This window comes from Nannobrachium achirus (genome assembly GCF_963921795.1).
Source record: "Nannobrachium achirus genome assembly, chromosome: 2".
Lineage (NCBI taxonomy): Eukaryota > Metazoa > Chordata > Actinopteri > Myctophiformes > Myctophidae > Nannobrachium > Nannobrachium achirus.
In genome coordinates, this window is record NC_137811.1 from 67,059,126 (window position 1) to 67,082,206 (window position 23,081).

The 23,081-nt window shown below is 44.5% G+C and overlaps 1 protein-coding gene across 1 annotated transcript in view; it reads left to right on the top strand.

Moving 5' to 3' along the window:
• Window positions 1-23,081, top strand: part of grin2db (glutamate receptor, ionotropic, N-methyl D-aspartate 2D, b) — a gene marked incomplete at both ends in the record, with an annotated part of 213,335 nt that overhangs the window by 127,514 nt on the left and 62,740 nt on the right. Inside the window, 1 exon segment of the mRNA XM_080743639.1 lies at window positions 2,455-2,572. Coding sequence (XP_080599765.1) covers window positions 2,455-2,572 — 118 coding nt within the window.

Sequence of the window (23,081 nt, forward strand, 5' to 3'; positions counted from 1 at the left end):
GGCCCCTCCACCTTGGGCCCACAGGATGGGTCCAGAGAAGGCAGCAATGCAGAGTGAAAGCTTTTCCTCTGTGTGAAATGATGGATTCATAATTACATTTACATGTATAATCCGTTCAAACATAATGACATGACAACTCACTGTAGTTCTCAATTAGTGTTCCAAGGCACACTGGAGAATCCAGTTATGCTGTGGGATTTTGTTAAAATCACACATTAGTAATGCAAAAAACAACTAGGCCAATATAAGTTACTTATTGTGACCATAGGTCGCAGTTAACTATGAAAACCATCACATCTTGTCAGTAACGTCAGTAACGTCAACCTCAATGTCTATAGCTGACCTATGACATCACATTGTTGTGACATCACATTGCGTCCTTGTCCCTTGTATGCCCATATATGGAAATCCCTGATGTCATTAATATTACTAGAAGCTCGGCCGCCCTTCGGGCGGCCGAGCGTCTAGTCGGCGCCCTGGCCAACTCGGGAACAATGCGTCTAGTCGGCGCCCTAGCCAACTCGGGAACAATGTAAATATGCCCATATATGGAGATCTCTGTAGGACCCGTTTTGACCATCTGTTTGCCTGTTTGTCTTTGAGTCAGCAGAAGTGATGTCAGAATGCCCATATGCCCATATATGGAGATCACTGTATCTGTGTCCCCTTTATGCCCATATACGGTGATTGCGTCCATTGTATGTCACAATGAGTCAGCGCTTGCGCCGATACGTCCATTTATGCCCATATATGGAGATGGGCGGCCGAGCGTCTAGTCGGCGCCCTGGCCAACTCGGGAACAATGTAAATATGCCCGTGTTGTCATAGGAGTGTGGGGTCATGTGGTGTACGTGATGTCAGAGCCTTTTATGAAGTGATGTCACAATGACATGATTTCCTCCGGAACAGCCTGATGTCAACAATCAGCTCCGCATAAGGAGATTCCGAACGTTTTGCGCCGTTTCGGAAAAAAAGTGCGTCGGGTCGGGTTGAGGCCCGGCACTGCACTCCGCGCCACGGCGGAGAACGTGCGTGCCGAATCTGAAGCCGGTGGGACGAACGGTTCTCGAGATACGCGGGTTACATACACGCAGAGATACATACACGCAGAGATTTGGAGATGCGCGGCCGAGCGTCTAGTCGGCGCCCTAGCCAACTCGGGAACAATGTAAATATGCCCATATATGGAGATCTCTGTAGGACCCGTTTTGACCATCTGTTTGCCTGTTTGTCTTTGAGTCAGCAGAAGTGATGTCAGAATGCCCATATGCCCATATATGGAGATCACTGTATCTGTGTCCCCTTTATGCCCATATACGGAGATTGCGTCCATTGTATGTCACAATGAGTCAGCGCTTGCGCCGATACGTCCATTTATGCCCATATATGGAGATGGGCGGCCGAGCGTCTAGTCGGCGCCCTGGCCAACTCGGGAACAATGTAAATATGCCCGTGTTGTCATAGGAGTGTGGGGTCATGTGGTGTACGTGATGTCAGAGCCTTTTATGAAGTGATGTCACAATGACATGATTTCCTCCGGAACAGCCTGATGTCAACAATCAGCTCCGCATAAGGAGATTCCGAACGTTTTGCGCCGTTTCGGAAAAAACGCGCGTCGGGTCGGGTCGAGGCCGGGCACTGCACTCCGCGCCGCGGCGGAGAACGTGCGTGCCGAATCTGAAGCCGGTGGGACGAACGGTTCTCGAGATACGCGGATTACATACACGCAGACAGACAGACAGACAGACACGCAGAGACTTCTCGCATTTATAGATAGATAAGCTAGTAGCTAGCTATAGCTTGGAAGGCCCATATATGGACATATTTTGTGAGTCTCACGTGGTCTGTAACATAACACATCTATGATGTCAGACATCAGTCATATCCATATTTGGGAAAATATTTTGTCCAACTTAAACAACCAACCACAACTCGAAACACACTTGCAAATGAATTCCGTCCTGTGTGAATTCCGTCCTGCGCAACCTCACCCTTTAGTACAAGGTCGCGTTTCACCCTTAGGCATCTTACTGGTTATGTTATATACTATAGATTATCACTACACTCATTTCCCAATAATAATATAACACTCCCCATGCATACCTATTTTGGGACGAAACTGTTACATGAAATGAATTGTGACAATAGCCGATCTACATGCTGGAAAAATAGACAATTTCCGAAAGTGTGAAATAGGGCCTATATAAGCAGTTAAACTTTTCATTGGCATTTGAATAAAAACACCTTACTTTAGAGTGATAAAAGTGATAACACGTGTCATGTAGACAGGCTATTATTGCATGGAATGGAAACACAGGAATGCCTGGAGATTGTGACTTGCCCTTTGGCGCTGCCAGGGGGAATAAAAAGAAAAGTTCTTGAAAAGCACTTTAACCAAACTTTTAACATGGATGCCCCCCCTGTGTATTCTCTTCCCCTTCTCTCCCTCCCAAGGTGATGACCATAGGCTCAGGGAAGGTTTTTGCCACCACAGGCTACGGTATCGCCCTGCACAAGAACTCTCGCTGGAAACGTCCTTTAGACCTGGCCCTACTGCAGCTGGTGGGAGATGGTGAGCTTATACTATCCATCATAGTCAGGTTCTCACCTTTCTCTATGATGTCCTATGTGCACGCACGCGCACACACACACTCACACGCAGTCACACACACGCAACCCAAAGTAGCCATACACACTAAACTCCTCAGTGGTTCTTTCAACCCTGAGAGAGTACAGCTGTAACCGAACGGACACGCAAGTAACCGTTTGGTTACAGTTGTACACTCTAAGAGTTACACGTGAATAAAATAACCGCTGACAGTTTTACTGTGTGCTTCTAGTAGCAAAGAAATATAGCCGGAGGCGGCTTACTGGTGCGCTGGTCTCCGGCACGTTCCAAGGCACATTTTTTATGGACGGGGAGGAAGAATAAAGAAGAGATGTGCCTTGGACCCGCTGGAGACCACTGCACCAGTAAGTGGCCTCTGGCAATATGTATTCGTTGACTTTTTACGCACCTGACTGACATTTTTTAACATACTTTTAGCAATAGTTTTTTTGTTGCTTTAAAAGTGGACTTTTAAAGCATTTATGGCAACCCTTAAAAATTAATTGAGAGTGTCTGTGCTATGCAGTGTTATCAAATTGCATATGATAACCAGTTGCCGTTACTTGCTCCTTGTTGGGATTTTATATCTGTCAGCGTACATTACTCAGAAATGATCCGTTATTTGTACAATAACAGGTTACTACATCTAATGGATGACTTTAGTCCATACATCATTCAGTGATGTGCAGTCATCGATGCATAATTGATGTTAAATGGGGTGTGAACAACAGATCCTACTTTATCGCAAGAAAAGACAGTTTTAAACCTGCTGTGCGGATGCAAGTAATCATCTAATTAGGAGGGAAACCCGGACCAATCATGCTGTGTTACATGCTCTTACATGCTCCAAACATAGTGTTTCTTGCCATTTATCTCTAGAGGTTGTGCCGGAGCGATGTTGCGCACCACCCCGAGCATTGCCAGATGCAAAAAAGAAATAAATAAAAAATCTGAAACTTGCAGCTTTTTTGGCATGCAGCGGGAAGATGTGTCATCTGTATTGTAGTTTCCCTGAAGTGACATTTTTTAAATAACTAGTGGCGGTGATACACAATTGCTAAGTGACAGTAAGAACGGAATAAGTCCAGTTTGTTTTTAAGTCATTCATAATAATGATGACACATTATTTGAGCTGTTCGCACGCTGTGCACATATGTATCAACAGTTGTTAGTCATTTTGGAGACGCCAGCACTATCACTTGGAACGAAAAGCAGGAGCTTCTTCTTCTCCGTGTTTGTTTGCAGTTTTTGCCAAGCGCGACTGGGAAGCACACCCACGCGTTGTGTCAGCAGTGGCACGTCTTTTGTTTGGCTCCCGCAGGCGGCTCCCAAGAGCTGTTGGAAGTTGGAAACGTTGTTAGGCCCGTTCTTAGTATAGCAGGGCTGAGCCGAGAGCCCGGCCCGAGCAATGGCAAGGGTGCAGTCAGTGTCAGCAGGCCTACACCCCACACGGAACTGTCCACTCATTAGCAGTGCTGAATTACTTTTGGTTCTCAGGCATGATGGCTAGGGGAGCTGTCCATGGTTCTGAAAGAGGTTTACTTCATCCCTGTGGAGTCTTTAAAGTCATTGTAACATTGCTTGTTTTTCCATTTTATTAGGGATAAAAATTTAGATCAGTGGTTCTCAAACGTTTTTTCTTATTTCAAGGACCCCTAACTGTGAGAGGATATGGAGTTAAAGGGGTCTATTTGGTTCCTTTTGAGCACACACAAACAATTACACTGTGAGGTGGCAGTTATGGTTGCCATTTTTGTTGGGGACCATCTAGTGGTTAGAGATGATTCTCCCCCATAAATGCTACCAAAACATATATTGACCTGAGAAAATACTGAGAAAAAGTTTTTCTTTTCTTTTCTTTTCTTTCTTCTTTTTTTCTGTTTTCTGTGCTTCACTACTCCTACATTTATTTTGCTGTGACTTTGCTTCTGGCTGGAGTTCCAAAATGGCCTCAACAGCTTTGCGAAAGTGTCTGAGCAAAGATCGCTGGCAGGTTTCACTGATGTGATGTTTATATATCGTCTTTGTGGGGTGGAAACACTCGCAACAAGGCTGCTTTGAGCTTGTGGATCTGCTACTTTTGATACTTGTGTTGTCTGTGACTCTGTAGTATGATCAAGGAGGGAGTCAATTCACAAATATATATCGTCATTGTCGTGCAGAAACCTCGGATCTCCCACGTTTCAAATTTGTACGTTTTTTTTTTCCGGAAAGTAACGAAAAGCCCTGCTTCATCACACAAGGCTGTCGCACAAGACTAGTGAAAATGGCAGATCTACAAGCACACAACGCCTGTGTGCTTGTAGATCGGCTTGTAGATCGGCTTGTAGATCGGCTAATAAATACAAAACGAGCGGGTTTTGGACCCGACAACGATGATTATGGAGAATGCGGAGATAAGAGGTTTATCTGCCCGAAATCGACGACACACAGAACCACATAGAGAGTGAGACCAGCACACCTACATATAGACTGGGGGACAATCAAAGGGTCTCTCCCTTCAGGCCATTACATTACATCACATTACATTACATTGTGACAACCAGAGGCTCAATGTTAGCACTTTAAAGTTCTCGTTTATTCCCAAGTGCTGTGAAGCTGCTCAGCCGTAACAGATAGACTCGCCACCACAACTTCCATCAATGCATCTTCTATGTTTCCATCAGCGTTGGGAGAAGTACTCAGATTTCTTACTTAAAGATTGAGTGCCTAAAACGTACCCAAACGTCTTAGTGTTTACCCCCTGAGGAGCGCCAAGTCCCCATTAACTCATCTAGTGCCAATCCCGAGAATACTCGTGAAAAGTACTCGAGTACCTGCAGTGCCAATCCCGAGTATACTCGGGAAAAGTAATATATTACTGTAACGGCGAGTACATTACCGAGAAGAATGGCCGCAGGTCCGGAGACGAAATCCGTAGCTGATTTTGCATCATCACGGCTCCACGAGCACAAAATAGTCCCATCCATAACATTGAGGTGGACAGGGGATCTCATCTTTAATGTCCATTATCTCAAAACTACACTTTAGAAGCTAGGATGGAGGCAGATGCTCGCTTATGTTACACAATGATAAAAGCTCCGGTCGGCCATTACACAACTCCACGTGGAGAACGATCGGTTCCGGCGCACGATCCGATGACGTCAGACCGGAAGTGATTGCGTGGTGGACTTCTGGCCTTCAAAATAAGATAACGGCGGTGTTGCCAGCCTGAAGGTGGCATCGTGGACTTTATAATCCGTTAATTTCAGGGGCACTAAATGAGTTAAGATGCTCTGCGTCTCACCTGGTTGCCATGGTTACCAGGCAAACAGGCGCTGCTGTCGCTGCTGGTGAGCGAAAAAACTTGCTGATGCAACTCGGCCGCCAGCATCAGGAAGCGCGTAATCTCCATATGCTCCGATTCATTGCTGCTGCAAAGAAACCGCTTTATCTCGGAATCTACTTCCAAAAGCTTCAAAATAAAGCGCAAGTGTTAAGTAAAAGTAGCAATACTGCAATATAATCATAATACAGTACCAAAAGTAAAGCTACTAAAATGTTTAGAAATGTGTTCTTTTACCCTGGAAGTATAGACGATATGCAATCTCACAATGCGTTGCAACGTGACACGCTGTCCGTTTGAAGATGAGCTATTTTCTAATAGCCAAAGTATAAAATATAGGGCTTAAAGGGATATTCCACTTTCAAAAAAACTTTTGGTCATTGTATGTTCTAATCAGGCTTGTATGAACACCCTGAACAGTTTTTCATTTGCTTCATTCAGTATTTAGATATTTGATGTAAATGTTACCAGCTCCAACACGCCCAGGCCCTCTCCACATACACACCCATTGTAACTTCAAACTCCATTTTAACCATGATAGATTCATTAAAAACACACATTATGTTTTCTGGTGACTCACAATACCCTCCTAATACGTGAGCAGACCGTGTTTTTTCAATAACCTTTTTCTTTTATTTTTAATAATTCTTTGGGAAAATGGAAAACATTAAATACAATAATATTTTATTGAAAATAAATGAAAAAAGTTATTGAAAAAACACGGTCTGCTCACGTATTAGGAGGGTATTATGAGTCACCAGAAAAAATAATGGGTGTTTTTAATGAATCTATCATGGTTAAAATGGAGTTTGAAGTTACAATGGGTGTGTATGTGGAGAGGGCCTGGGCGTGTTGGGGCTGGTAACATTTACATCAAATATCTAAATACTGAATGAAGCAAATTAAAAACTGTTCAGGGTGTTCATACAAGCCTGATTAGACCATACAATGACCAAAAGTTTTTTGAAAGTGGAATATCCCTTTAAGTGGTTAAAGTTTGTTTAGTAATTGCGACCGTAGGTCGCACTTACTATCAAAACCTGCACAAACTGTGAGTGAGTCCGTCAGTCCGTCAGTCTGTCTGTCACACCTCACACGTCACACTCTTGCCCTGCTCATATCTCCGCAACCGTTGCCCCGATCCATGCCAAATTTTGCACACACGCTCCTTACCTGCCAAACTACAACCTCCAAGGACCCCCGGAGCTCCAGGTCCCTGGGGGACCCCCAGATGTAAAAAATGACCAAATGTGCTAAACTGACCAAATGACCACCCCAACGGGGCTGCTCACGGGGAATTCCCGGGGACCACCGACTCCTGGTGCTCCAGAACGGATGCAAAAGTGGTGGCGCCCCCAGTGGAGGACCCCCTACACTGCAGCTCACATAAAATGCCGTAACTCCGGCTAGGAGCGACCGGGACAGCCGGGGCCGGTACCTATTCGTCCGCCTTGCCGGCGCGGAGACCCCACCCCTCATTTCTCACATGGCCCTCTTCTAGCGCCACCATGAGGCCGATTCTTGCAAAACACATTTTTGGACACTGCTCCTACAATTTTTGCCCTAAAATCACGCAAATCGGTACACAGTATGTCTACACTCATCCCATCAACATGAATCTCTCCCATATAGCGCCACCTCCAGGCCGATTTTTAAAAACACATTTTTGGACACTGCTCCTACAGATTTTGCCCTAAAATCACGAAAATCACTACACAGTATGTCTACACTCATGTCATCAACATGGATCAGGAAGATTTTGGCAAAACACATTTTTGCCCTATTTGTGGAGATAAGTGACCTACGGTCGCTTATCTCCCGATTAGGGAGCCTTACTGGTAATCTAAATGGTTAGTAAAGCTGTCACATAATTGTAGCGGAGTAAGATGTACAATATGTGCCTCTGAGAAGTGTCAAAAAGTTCACACCCGTGTGAAGTGAGCCGTGCAGGCTGCTCAACAGCGCCGCTGGGTGGCTGCAGCTGGTGTTGCCTTGCTCATACGAACATACAGACATAAGAGTGTGTGTGTGTGTGTGTGTGTGTGTGTGTGTGCGTGCGCGTGCGTGTGTGTGTGTGTGTGTGTGTGCGTGTGTGTGTATTACCCCAGCGGTGATGTATGTCCGTACTGATACGGACATACACCCTCGGTCAAATGTGGGAACGGCTCGGACCGCTCAAAAACTGGACATACTCAAGTATACTCAAGCACCTTACAATTGTACTTAGTACAGTTTATTCCACAGTTTGAGGGCCAGGAGGGCGAATTGTCTAGGATGAGTGGATTTTTGTCCTGGGATTTTTAGCGAGGGTCCTGTCAGCATCCCTGTGTTGGCTGATCTGAGTGAACGGGTGAGGTTGGAGGGGTTAATCAGGCTTTGGAGGTACCTTTGGCTGCTTTTTGAAGGCCAGCTTTAGTGTTTTGTATTCAGTGCGGGCAGCAACCGGGGGCCAGTGGAGGGAGCAGAGAAGAGGACACACATGTGAGAATTTTGGCTGGTTGAAGATTAGTTGGAGAGGATTAAGTGCACATGCCGGGAGGCCAGTGAGGACAGTACCTAAGTACATTGACGTTACTTTCCACCACTGCCATCCATTATATATTGTTGTGCCCTGCATTACAGCAAAAACCTCATGTTTTATTTATTAAAATGTTTATTTGTATTTTTGCAACTAATCTTTTTCACCCGGTGTCAATTGTCTAATGTAATCCTGGGCACTGCACTCCCTCTGCCAACCTGCGTGGGCAACGGACTGACCTCATGCTTCCTCCCATCTGTGCACGAGGAGTCCAAGCCACTTCTTTTCACCTGACAGGGGAGAGTTTCCCCGGTTTGACATCGCACGTGGAAGGAACCACGTTATGGCATCCACTGGGTGGGATAATGTGCATATTTGCCTTCCCTGTGTATTTTTGGTTTCTTCCTGAAAGCTTAAAGCCTCTGAGTCAAAAGACCTGATCGAAAAACACTGAGTTAATGACATGACATCAATCATATAACCCTAACCCAACACTGTGGGTGTGGCTAACTTCAGCTGGGTCGCCACCCACCTGATATTATGCTTCCTTCTATGCACAAGTAGTCCAAGTTGCTTCTTTTCACCTGACAGGGGGGATTTCCCCGATTTGGACGTAGTGCGTGGAAGGAACCAGTTCCTTTCCCCTCCATCAGGCGCCCCGGCTGGCCAGGGGGAGGCATTATAGAGACCTGGATTACAGAAAGACCCCTTTGCCAAACCCACCCAGGGTATGGGCGCTGATGGCACGGGGGAGAGAACACAGCGTCCCCCGGCGGGAATCGAACCCAGGAACTTCTGACTGTGAGGCGATGCGCTAACCACTGCACCACCGTGCCCCCTTGGCACCCCATCTTTAAAGGGACAATAAATCCTTGTTGTCCAAGTGGAGAGGGGGAGGGAGGGAGGTGGAGAGGGAGGAGGAGAAAAACTAGACCAGGTCACCTGGTTCTGCCAGACCCGCAATGAAAATCAGAATGCAAGGAAGGGGGGGGGGGGGGGGGGGGGGGGGGTGGATCAATCTTAGTCTGGCCTCTCTCCTTTGACCTGTCCGGCAAGCGTGACGCTGGCAGGAGTGCGGAGCCTGTATTGTTAACAAATTTAAGGGGAACTCTGACAGAGTTGGGGCGGAACATTTTCAACACTTAATAGCAAGAGCTTGTAGATCGGCTGTTTTCACTAGTATGGCACTGAACTAACACATGAACACACAGGATTGTATAGGCTGAGCAGCTGGAAATGTTTCTGAGCTTGTAGATGGGCTGAGGAATTTATAGTGTCAGCAGCTCGTCAGCCAACTCAACTCAGCTGGTCCTGTACAGGTGACGGCACTCAAGGCAATCAGCCGAGCAAGGGAAGGGAGGGGCAGATGAGCAGTCAGAGGCAAACACAGGCACACTGAGGAAAAGAGGGACCGACCAACCGACCGACAGACCGACAGACCGACAAAGCCTTTTGTAGGCCGACCCCCTGGGTCTGGCAAAAAGAAATACCCGGGACAATAAAGAAGGGCACATTTTTAAAATGACAGGAAGATGAAAGAGTGAGCGAGGGCGGTGCGGAGGATAAAGATGCAGGGGGTTGATGACAACAAGAGGGCACCGGCCGGGAGATGGAGCGAGAGGCGAGAAGGAGGGCAGGGGATGAATATCGCCTCCGTCGGGCCGAAAACCTTGTATATGTCCTAAAGTGTTGTAGGCCTACTTTTCCAGGATTTCAAATTTCCCAAATCGCTAACGTAAGAAGATCTATACAAGCTCAAAACGTTTCGCTTCGCGCGCACGTTTTGAGCTTGCAGATATGCTACTTTTGACACTTTTGTGCGACGCTATAGGTGATCAAGTAGGGCTGTTAAACCCATTTAAGTCTAGAATTATTTAATGCTTTAACTATTGAAAAAATATCAGATATACAAGCTCACAGCATGGCACCGAGTGCCGCACTGCGAGCTTGTAGATCTGCTATTTTTGAAAAATCTTGATTTTTGAATATACTGTACCTTTTTAAAAGCTTGTCTTTTTTTCATTTGTAACTCAAATATTTGCTTTTGGGTGGTCCCTGGAACAACATATTTTGAGATGGCGGCCCGCGGCCAAATTCATGTAATTTTGGGGGTCCTTGACATGAAAAGGTTTGAGAACCACTGATTTAGAAGACATTTATAGAATCGGGTCAAAAAGACTTGCACAAATGTTCGCGATTTTTCACTCGGTGCCGCGCTGTGAGCTTGTACTGTATATCTGCTATTTTGTAATAATTAAAGCATAAAATAATGATAGATTTGCATTCAGGTCTTTGGGTTAATATACCAAAAAAAAACACAAAAAAGTTAGAACATGGAGATAGGAGGTTTCTGCCCGACACGGACCGTATAATACGAGCGGCCAAAGGAAGCGAGCGATGGGGGCCGGGAGGAGTTTTGATTGAGACGCCGGGATTAATGGAAAGGCAGAAGGGAAGCGGGGCAGAGGGCTGATGGCTACGCTAAAGAGGTTTGTAGGTCACTTTATTGGCTGGCTGGAGCAGAGAGGGAACGAGAGGCACACAGAGGTGATGTACAATGCGGCGGCGCTCGCCATCAGTGCAGATGATGAGTCCCTTGACCTGTTATCAGTATATACTGCAACCGCCGTAATACTTCACAGGACACTTCTTTTTGCAGATGCTGCAAACAAAGAATAGTTTTGTCTGCATTTTGTAAGCCCCCAGATAAGGGATGCGTACCACATCCGACAGCCAATGTAAATATGAATAGGGGTGTATAAAGATCACCTGTAACCCAACCAACTCTGTTATTGTCTGTTTTGTTTTGTGTGATTATTTTATTTTTTATGCAAGTGTGCATTTCTTCGTGCATTTAAGGTGGATTCGGGTGGCTTTTGAAGTTCCTCTGAAATGAGAAGACATTGTTAGAGTCGACGTTCCTATTGTAGCTTAGCTTGCAAAGTGACAATTTTTGTACTTGCATGACCCAAGTAGTGTTTCTTAAAGCTGCAAGCATACTCCTTGCAGAAGTGCAGTTCGGTGGAGGACACGATTATGTCAACGCGGAGCAAACTAAAATGCTTTCCCTTGCTGGAGTTCATTTCAGCAGTTCTTTCAGCTCCAAGACGCTCTAACTAGCTGAGACATTGTGTCTGAGTGGTCATGAACTCAGGGTGAGCTCGTGATTTATCTTGTTTGATATCCGCAATCTGCCGGCAACGTACCGTGGACAGCTTTGAAGAAAGGTCGGCAGAGGTGGTCAGGAGGAATACCATACCGAATACCATATTTCCAAAAAACCCAACTGATTTAACCACCCGTTTCGAATACATCAGCACCATGCAATGGCCATTATCAGCTCTTTTCAGGACCATGAAATGGAGCCAGAATGGACAGATTCTATATTGTTATTAGCCATTTTCCATATGGGTTCTTTTTTTCAGTGGAGATGACGGAGGCCTTAACCTTGAGCCACGTTGCGAAGGTCGCATGAGCCGACTCAGCGAGTTGCAGATATGCCGTTTCAACTCTTCGGTATTTACTGCTCTCTTCCTGAACATTTCCTGCAAAAGCATTGTTTCAACAGGTTTCTTTCCCTGTTTTGCATTTCCAGTTTTTATGGAGAATGGAGCGTATTTTGCAGAAACTCCATTCCCATTGAAAAGCAGAATCCACCTTCATAGGTAAATGTAAACTTCGAAGTCAGAGAAGGTCATACAAATATCAAAAATAGATGATCTACAAGCTCAATGTTCTGCAAATCCCCTGAAAATCTACTGTCTTGCCAATGGCAGGACGTGTGAAGTTTTGAATCAGTATGTCACGATATGGACAGAATAGTGAAAATTCGTCCCACCGAACAGCATGTTCATTGCATGCTGCTGATGTATACAGTATGAATCCTTTGATTTAACACCCAAACAAACTGATTTCACAAAATAGCTACAAGTCAACTGACCATGTGTATATGTCTGTCCGTATCAGTACGGCCTTAACAGCTGCAATACCGCTGGGTGACCAACATTCAAGTGGCGCTGTTGAGCAGCTTGACTTGTCTGAAGTGATACTGTGTGCTATGGTATGTAGCACACACTGCTCACTCCCACTGGGTGGGATTTTACATTTTCACCTGGTGTTTTCATCAGGATGAGGGACAATTATTTTAGCACCTTACAACTAGTGCAGGCGTTTCGGGCAGTATTTTGATGGAATCGTGCACTTTATGAAAGAAGCATGAAATTTGGCACACAGTTAGAACATGCAATATGGAACATTTTTGGCTATAGGGGCATCGCAGATTTGTCTTGGGAAACTTGTGGGAGCCAATTAAAGTTGGGCTCTCATAGACTTTACTATATAGTAAAATAATACAAAAAATAAATATGCTTTAAGTAGCATGTGAGGGGTCAAACTAGGTGTTGTTCGGGATTCTGAATCCAATGCAAACATTTGTTTTGCACGAAAAACATTCCTTGGGCTAAAAACGGACATCATAAAAGTGATAAAAGTATGGTTTAGTGATGAGTCATCACTTTTCAACAGTTTTGTGGTGGCCGTTTCTCATAAAGTGCACGATTTTTGCCTGAAACGCTCCCACTAAACAGAACCGAGCATGATTATTAGTTATTAGTTATATAATTGAAAACCGGGGCAATTTGGTAGTGAATTCTGTTAGGGGGACAGTTCAGTGTTTACAGAGATATTTGTCACGAGTCGGGACACCCAACTTGAATCCGTCTCTGAGGGACTGCACGCGCGACCAGATGGTAATTAGTTCATGGAGAGTGATGATGGCACACACTTTGTCCACTGTGTCTGTCGCCAGAGACTGTGGAATCTCCGAGAAAGATTTGTGTCAAATCACGTTGGAGGTTGATGAAAACAAATTATAGCGTGTCAAAAAATCACTGTTCCAGCACTGTAAACACTGTTTAACGTTGGGAACTCCTAGTGGGGCTGCAAAACAGTTTTGTCCTCAGGAAACTCGCGGTTCAGCTTCAGTGCAAGGTTTGATTTAGTTTTGAAAGCACACTTTGCCAGCTTTACTGTAGCTTCCACTGGCGATCTGTCACTTTGAATGGAGGCGCTTAGTGTTGACTGGAGTATGACAGCAATGTCCGCTCACACGATGCTTCCAAATATATATATATATATATATATCTTTTCAAAAGTATATTAAGTTATTAAAAACATTTAATGACTGCACCACATGCTATCATTACTTAAAGGACACTGTTCTGCATAATTCGAGGACAAAATGTTCTCCAAACTTAACCCTTTCATTTTCACTACAGACAGACAACAACCAAAAAAAGAAGACAACATTATAGTCCGACAGCCCCGAATCCATGCCGACACTACAGAGGTACAGGGGTGTCACACCAAATTCTGGGCCCTGGGTACAAGGACTGCGGGCCCCCCATGAATGTTCTTCATAGGGGAGGTGGGTTAACCCATTTAGACTGGGAACGCATCCTTACGCATTATTTTGTATTTTAACACACAGGTGACTAACAGGTCATTTTGACCGATTTTGAGATCGCAAAGTGCAATAACTCTCCCTGTGAATGTCTCCGAAATTCCCCCTTCCATGACTTTTCCTAAATACTCAAGACATATGTTCTTGTTTTTTTTTCTGAAACGTTTCCTAAGTATGAAATAATATACCATTATACCACTCTGACTGTTATTTATCGGTCAAAAAGACAGGTCTCACCCATTCCTCCCCCTCCCGAAAGCAAGGAGAGAATTTCACACCTTTTGCGCTCCCCATTTGAGAGGTCAATTGAAATGCTAATTCACATTTGGAAGACAATAGAACCCCCGCTGGCAGCAGGGGAGGAGGTGTTGCTCTCCTGGGCCAAAAGGGAAAAAATTTACCTGTCAATTTAGTTTATTTTGTTTTTCAGTCACCCAAGTGTTAACTATTGAAAAATAGCAGAAATACAAGCTCACAGCGCGGCACCGAGTGCCGCGCTGCAAGCTTGTAGATCTGCTATTTTTGAAAAATCGTGAATGTTTTTGCAAACTTTGAATATTTCTAATCCTTCATTTTTCTATGTCAGTGGTGCTAAAAAAAAATTCATGTGAAGGACCCCCAAAATGATATGTATTTGGCCCCATCTCAAAATATTTCGTTCCAGGGACCCCCGGGAAGCAAAATGTGATTTACAAATGTTCGCTTAAAAAATACATATATTCAAAGATTTGCACACATTTTCAGAACTTTTCAAAAATAGCAGATCTACAAGCTCGCAAACCTGGCACTCGGTGCCGCACTGTGGGCTTGTATATCTGCTATTTTCTCAGTAGCTAAAGTATAAAATAATTAAGGCCCCTCCACCTTGGGCCCTAGTAACTCAGTCCCACTTTCCCACCCCTTGTGACGCCCCTGGAGGTGCATAGCGCTGAGCAGACTCCACAACTGTAACGTTTCAAATTCTGACCCTGCTAGACCAGAACCTGGAACAGTGGACATCATTGCAGCTCCTCTCAGGGATGTGGTGATGCAGCAACGCATGCATTAAATATGTGACACTTCTACAATAGTAGTAGTAGCTGCAATTCATCGTCTGCCGTTGGCACAGGAAACAGTGGTGTTGAAAGTACACCTCCATCTGTCCACCTCTCTCTCTCTCTCTCTCTCTCTCTCTCTCTCTCTCTCTCTCTCTCTCTCTCTCTCTCTCTCTCTCTCTGGGGCCTGGGCGGTAGAAAGAACAGAGATTTAGTTTGTGTGAGTCAGAGCTGTTGTTAGGGAGACTCGTCACAACTTGTGCGGCTGGTGACAGCTTTATGGTCATTACACATTAGCTGGGACACACACACACACACACACACACACACACACACACACACACACACACACACACACACACACACACACACACACACAGACACACACACACACACACACACACACACACACACACACACACACACACACACACACACACACACACACACAGAAACAAACAGAATCCTCAAAATATCCTAAGTAGGAAATTTTAAACAAAAAGTGTGAGTAACACATGGGTAGAGAATGCAGAGCCAACGCATAATTGAATAAGCATCACGTTATATGTGTCAGTCCTATCCTGCTGTGTTTGTCCTTTGAGAGAGAGAGAGAGAGAGGGGGGGGGGGGGGGGGGGGGGGGCATGAAATGAGAGAGCAAAAGAGACAGGGAAGAAAATAGCAGAATGATGGAAAGAGCTTACAAGGAAGTGGACACACACACACACACACACACACACACACACACACACACACACACACACACACACACACACACACACACACACACACACACAGCGCGCACAGCGCGCACAGCCACACATACATTTTCTCAGCTGTGTTGTCTCAATCGGATGCTTCCTTGTTTGGCTCTGCCTGTTTGCTGCTTAAATCGGCTTTGCCCGCAGAGTGGCGGACGCAGCCCTTTCACTGTTCACTGACACACACACACACACACACACACACACACACACACACACACACACACACACACACACACACACACACACACACACACACACACACACACACACACACACACTGATGCCAACCTGGTGCCAAGATCTATTAAGTAAAGCTTGCTCGTTGTAGCTCAACTGCCAGACCTGTGTGTGTGTGTGTGTGTGTGTGTGTGTGTGTGTGTGTGTGTGTGTGTGTGTGTGTGTGTGTGTGTGTGTGTGTGTGTGTGTGTGTGTGTGTGTGTGTGTGTGTGTGTGTGTGTGTGTGTGTGTGTGTGTGTGTGTGTGTGTGTGTGTGTGTGTGTGTGTGTGTGTGTGTGTGTGTGTGTGTGTGTGTGTGCGTGCGTGCGTGCGTGCCTACTACTATCTGTGCTTATTAGTGACAGTTTTAAATATAGTTTCAGTCACAGGGCAGCCGTGCCCGTGCCTATATAGCATACACACATAAACCTGACTGCTTTCTATACTACTTCATTCAACTGTAATTTCTGTACTGTAGGAGAGGGGTGTTTGTCCTATTTTAACTCATTTAGTGCTCCAGACATGAAAGGGTTAAAAGTCCAAGCTGCCGTTCGCCTGCTCCTTCCGCGGCCAGTCTCTTATTTTGAAGGCCGGAAGTAGATTGCGCTCACAATTCCTACTTGACGACATTTTGATATTTACCCGGAAGTGTTGTCGTCCAAAGCGTAAACAGTAATGGCGGATCGATGCCTTTCAGCTTGTACTATTTTAGCGAGAATCCAATGCCATCCTTGGCATCAAAAGTGTTTTTTGGAGAAAATGGACATCAAAGATGAGAAAGACCGTTGGCTTCCATGTTAAGAGCTCTTATTTTGTCTTATGGTATGTTCTCTTTTCTTGATGTGACGCCTGACATGTATTTATGTATTTGAATTTGGTTTAGTAAAACCGAGTCATTGTAAGCCAACTCATTGGCCATTGTTAGCCGTAGGTTGAGTTAAAGGGTTACCAATTACAGAACTGTTTCTTGGTATAGTCTTGCCTAGTATAAAAGGGAGGCTGGGGAGATAGGTATTCAGTTGGACTTGGAGCATTTAGGGGAGAGCTGCCAGGGCCCTTGTGTAAGGATGTCGCCTGTTTAAAACAGTCCCTTGTTTGTTTTCTTTAGTTTCTTTAGCTGTCGAGTATTTTCATTTTCTGTAATTTTGTAAGTCTTATTTTGATTTCTTAATTAAAGACCTTCACTTTTTGCACTGTAACTGTTGGTGGAACATGTTTTGGTTAAAATAAAAAACCCAAACTCTTTTGGAGCCTTGGCCCTCGGTCAACCTTCACAGTTTCGCTCTTGTTAAGATTGGCCTCCTGATTACTTCATTTAGTGTAGGCTAATTAAACATTTGAATATTGGACCAGTTACAAAAAAATAAATAAAAATAAAATAAAATCTGAATGAGTTCAAGGCTCAAACAGTAATTGAGTACCTGAGACGAATAACAGTCTTAACTCATTCGTAGTTTTCGCCCGTAAATCCCGCAGATTTCTCTATGTCTTTCACTGCTGGCTTCTCCTACCTGTTAACGCGGGCGCTCATCCAATTCCCATCGTGCGCGATCATCCAATTCCCATCGTGCGCGATCGGACACTGCTATGCATCGTGTGTTCGCGTATTCCATCAGCTTCTCAAATCCGTTGAAATTTTGAAAATTGATCAATCCGTTCTCCATCTGTAAGCCGCGGAGTTCACACAGTAAGCTAACGGGCCAAAATAGAGGACGGACCACCCGCTTCCGGTTTAGGGCTCAATGTTAAACTGGTCCGCTCAATAATGTGTCCGTGTAGAAACGATGATCACGGAACATTAGTTCCGGAATTTTAGTTCCGCTTCGATAAAAAAAAATTTTGTATTAATTTTTATTACATTTACGGGTTCTACGGGCATGGCAGAGAAGTGGGTACAAAGGGGTATTTTTTTGGCAGCATATGAGTTAAGGTGGTTGCACACTGCTGCGTTTTTCGGGCCGAATATCGGGGTGAATTTCGGAGCGCGTGAATGAAAAAGTCAACCTCACGTTATGTCAGTCACGTTTGCACACTGCCGTCCGTTTCGCGCACCGTTCGGTCCCTTGCTCTCTCTATCTCTCTCTCTCTCCTTGCCCTAAAAAAACGCATTTCGCAACGAAAAACGCAGCAGTGTGCAACCAGCTTAAGTCCATATTTGATTTTTTTTTGGAATATAGATATTTTTTGACTTACCAGATTGTAAACCACAAACTAATACTTTTTAATCTGTTAAATTGTTAAATGCAATCCCCCCTCATTTTGTTTAATAGTCTGTTTTAATGTTATCTACTCCCTTTGTCTGCTGAATAATGCTCGTACGGAATTATACTCTTGTTCCACAAACTGTTTGAGATATACTGTTTTTCCACTTTTCATAAGTATTATGTCTTATAATTCCTAATATATATGAGTTAAATAAAACAATCTAATTCAACAAAATGAGGGGGGAGTGCATTAAGAATTTAACAGATTAAAAACTTCTAGTTTGTGGTTTACAATCTGGTAAATAAAATAAAAAATCTATAATCAAAATTGTAAAATATGGACTCAAGTTCTTTGCACACTGCTGCGTTTTTCGGGCCGAATATCGGAGTGATTTTCGGAGTGCGTGAATAAAAAAATCAACCTCACGTTATGTCAATCACGTTTGCACACTGCCGCCCGTTTCGTATTTATTTTCGGACAAGGGTTGATTTTCGCAGCTGTTGCACTGAGTCCCTTGCTCTCTCTCTCTTTCCTCTCTCTCTCCCTGGCTTTTGGATTTCGGATTTCCAAAACGCAACGAAAACACGCAGTGCAGTGTGCAACCAGCTTTAGACTGTTATTCGTCTCAGGTACTCAATTGACGGAATGTGTTTTTGTTTTTGGGTGAACTAGCCCTTTACCAGCTCCCTCTCTCTGGTCTAGGATAGGAGAACAAGGCAGAGAGACGTCTCTCTCTCCCCTCGCTGACACATCATGCTGTAGCTCCATGCCTTTTGTTACAACTGCCGCTTTCTTAATTGCGTATACAGTCAGGGCTCTCATTGAATACGTTCCAGGAAATAGACTTGTCTTTAGTGGATAATTCCACGATGGCAGCACATTCTGGAAGAGGCTCCTTCTTTACTGATGGAGGGGAGGAGGGGGGGGGGGGGGAGGGGGGCACTTGTGGAGTGATGTGACAATGGAAAGGAAGGTATTCTTGGAGAGGAGGATTACTAAGGAGGAAGGGATTAGATTGCATAGAGTGATGTATATGCGGGGCTACACGCTTGTATAGAGCAGTGGTTCTCAACCTTTTCGGGCCGTGACCCCCAAAATAATCATATTTTAACACTCGCATGACTGAACCTGATTTTGAGATTTTGAGGTGATTTGGGTTTGCTCGGGAAACTCTGAGAAATTTTCCCTTTCATGATTTTTCCTTATCATACAAGCAAAGTCTTGTTTTTTTTCTACCATTTGAGACGTTTTGTAAATATGAAATGAAATGTTTTGAGTGTTTCCTGAGCATTCTAATTCCATTTCTAAATCTCAAAAACAGGTCAAAATGACCTGTTAGTCATGCGAGTGTCTGGGAGCGGACTAAAAGTACAATTCATCTCATTCAAGAGAAGACACAAGATGTAGTATAGACTTTTTAGTACAGTTTTACTTTAACTCTCTTACTATACTGCCACGTAGGATGTCTTAACCCTTTTTGTGCCTATCCCGGACAAGTTCGGCTTTATTTCAATCCAATACAATGTTCTTTTTGCTATTTTACTTACCCTGCGCTGCTTGTAGAGATGTGGGTGGTCCTGGCTCGTCCTACGCTTTCCAACGAGTGATTCTAGATGGTCCGACGATTTATTCCATTGAAAATGGTTTAAAATAAAGTTTAGAGCCCCCCCAAAAAAACTCAATCTATACTGTCGGCAGCGCGACGTATTCCGGGGTGCCTATCCCGTACTAGTCCGGGATATTTAATAAAATGAATTAATTAATCGGAGGCCTCAACGAAGCCCCGGTCTAATTTTCCATCCATGGCCGGGGCCGCGATTCTGTTTACATCGGCCCGTAATCGGGCAACGCCGCCGCACCGCGGCGCCCACTCCAATACAAACTCACATCTTTAGAGACCTTTCTCTGGACTGTGTTCCCAGTGCAGCGACAAAGTTTTGTTGCGACTAAAATAGCTTCAGATCGGGCTTCTAAAAAATAAAGAAGCTAATAGCTAACTGTTAGCTAACTTCCTCCTCTCGTCATCCATAACAGTGGTTGCAGTGAAATCACAAGCCACTACTGCCTGTGTCGACGGAAGCTAGAGCGAAGGCCTATACAGAAATGTCTATTTATATTAACCATATGAACCCTATCGTCCATATTCTGAAAACTGAAAAATAGAAGATTCTCTCTGCGAGGCGTTGTGAGCTTGTAGAACGGCTATTTTCGGCAAAGAGCTTTGGTGTAGAGGGGAAAAAGAGCAGACTACGTACAGAGTGAAAGGTGAAGTGTATTAAGTGTTGACGGTTCAAGTGGTTAAATGTCCGAAAACACAAATTGACATGTATCCAAAATACACTGATGATTGTGCCGTCAAACGATGCAACTATATGAAATCCATGAAAAGGATGTGAAGGGTCCCTGCTTCATCTCTCGCTCTGCTAAGGGGTCCTTGGCCTGAAAACATTGAAGTTTAAAATTAAGCCACGGTGTCACTATCGTTATCCCGTTGCGTCCCGTCAGAGTGTGTGTGAATGCAGTAGGCCAGGGTTCCCCAATAGGTGGCCCGCGGGCAATTTGCGGCCCGCAGGGGGCTACTGTCTGGCCCCCACCAACCTCAGTAATAATGGTGGTATAAGAGCAGCAACAACACTAGTATATCGTCGTTGTCGGGTGGAAACCTCGTATCTCAAATTGTGTACGTTCTTTCGCAAAGTAAAGCCCTGCTTCATCATGCAAGGCCATCGCACAAAAGTAGTGAAAACAGCCGATCTACAAGCACACGACGCCTCGCACCGCGAGGTGTTGTGTGCTTGTAGATTGGCTGTTTTCACTAGTTTAAATCATTCTAGCTGCATGTGGAAACGTGCTCTTTTCGCTCGCCTCCAGCAACTCTCTGCGCACACTCTGTACCGACTCTCTGCAAGAGTAGATGATCCATTGATCTGAAGCACTACCGTGCACTCCCATAAAGGAAATACTACCCCCCCACCCCCCTCTCCCCCTCCCCTCCACTCACTCCCCCTCATCCAATCCCCATCTTATCAGAGACATCTCCTGTTTTTCTGCACAGCATGAGGATTTTATTTTTTCCTTTTTTATTTTTTATTTTTTTCATTCTGAGAATATATTATTCAGTGAGTTGATATTGCAGGGGGAGCAGAGCAGGACTTGTGAGAGAGGAAGAGAGAGAATCTGATGAAGACTGGTTTATACCGGGTTGAAGATGAATTTATTGCGACTGTAGGTCACAGTTTACTATCAGAACTGATAGATACTCAGAGCAGGGATCTCCATATATGGGCATAAAAGGGATTCTGTTAGGGATCTCCATATATGGGCATAAAAGGGATTGTATCCCAGATGATGCCCTGTTAGGAGAACCACACTAACAGAATCCATATTTGGCCAAGACAGATGGGGCGACCTCAAGGTCGCTTTTCGCCCTTTGGTGTCTTACTGGTACTGGGTTGAAGACTGGTTTATACTGGGTTGAAGAATGATTTATGCTGGGTTGAAGACTGGTTTATGCTGGGTTGAAGACCGGTTTATGCTGGGTTGAAGACCGGTTTATACTGGGTTGAAGACCGGTTTATACTGGGTTGAAGAATGATTTATACTGGGTTGAAGACTTGAAGACCGGTTTATACTGGGTTAAAGACTGGTTTATACTGGGTTGAAGAATGATTTATACTGGGTTGAAGGCCAGTTTATACTGGGTTGAAGACCGGTTTATACTGGGTTGAAGAATGATTTATACTGGGTTAAAGACTGGTTTATACTGGGTTGAAGACTTGAAGACCAGTTTATACTGGGTTAAAGACTGGTTTATACTGGGTTGAAGAATGATTTATACTGGGTTGAAGACCGGTTTATACTGGGTTGAAGAATGATTTATACTGGGTTGAAGACTGGTTTATACTGGGTTGAAGACTTGAAGACCGGTTTATACTGGGTTGAAGAATGATTTATACTGGGTTAAAGACTGGTTTATACTGGGTTGAAGACTGGTTTATATACTGGGTTGAAGACTTGAAGACCGGTTTATACTGGGTTGAAAACCGGTTTATACTGGGTTGAAGACCAGTTTATACTGGGTTGAAGACCGGTTTATATTGGGTTGAAGACTGGTTTATACTGGGTTGAAGACTTGAAGACCGGTTTATACTGGGTTGAAGACCGGTTTATACTGGGTTGAAGACCGGTTTATACTGGGTTGAAGACCGGTTTATACTGGGTTGAAGACTGGTTTATACTGGGTTGAAGTCTGGTTTATGCTGGGTTGAAGAATGATTTATACTGGGTTGAAGACTGGTTTATACTGGGTTGAAGACTGGTTTATATACTGGGTTGAAGACTTGAAGACCGGTTTATACTGGGTTGAAAACCGGTTTATACTGGGTTGAAGACCAGTTTATACTGGGTTGAAGACCGGTTTATATTGGGTTGAAGACTGGTTTATACTGGGTTGAAGACTTGAAGACCGGTTTATACTGGGTTGAAGACCGGTTTATACTGGGTTGAAGACCGGTTTATACTGGGTTGAAGACCGGTTTATACTGGGTTGAAGACTGGTTTATACTGGGTTGAAGTCTGGTTTATGCTGGGTTGAAGAATGATTTATACTGGGTTGAAGACTGGTTTATACTGGGTTGAAGTCTGGTTTATGCTGGGTTGAAGAATGATTTATACTGGGTTGAAGACTGGTTTATACTGGGTTGAAGAATGATTTATACTGGATTGAAGACTGGTTTATGCTGGGTTGAAGAATGATTTATACTGGGTTGAAGACTAGGGTTGGAGGCGGTAACCGCCGTACCGCCGTACCGCGGTATACCGAGGTCTACCGCGGTGTCATTGTGCTTACCGCGGTAAAAAGACAAAAAAAAGGTCTATTTTTTATTGGAAAACAAGCGAGTTTTAAAACGGGGGAGAAGCGAGGACCGCATGCGCTCCATGCCGCTCTGCTC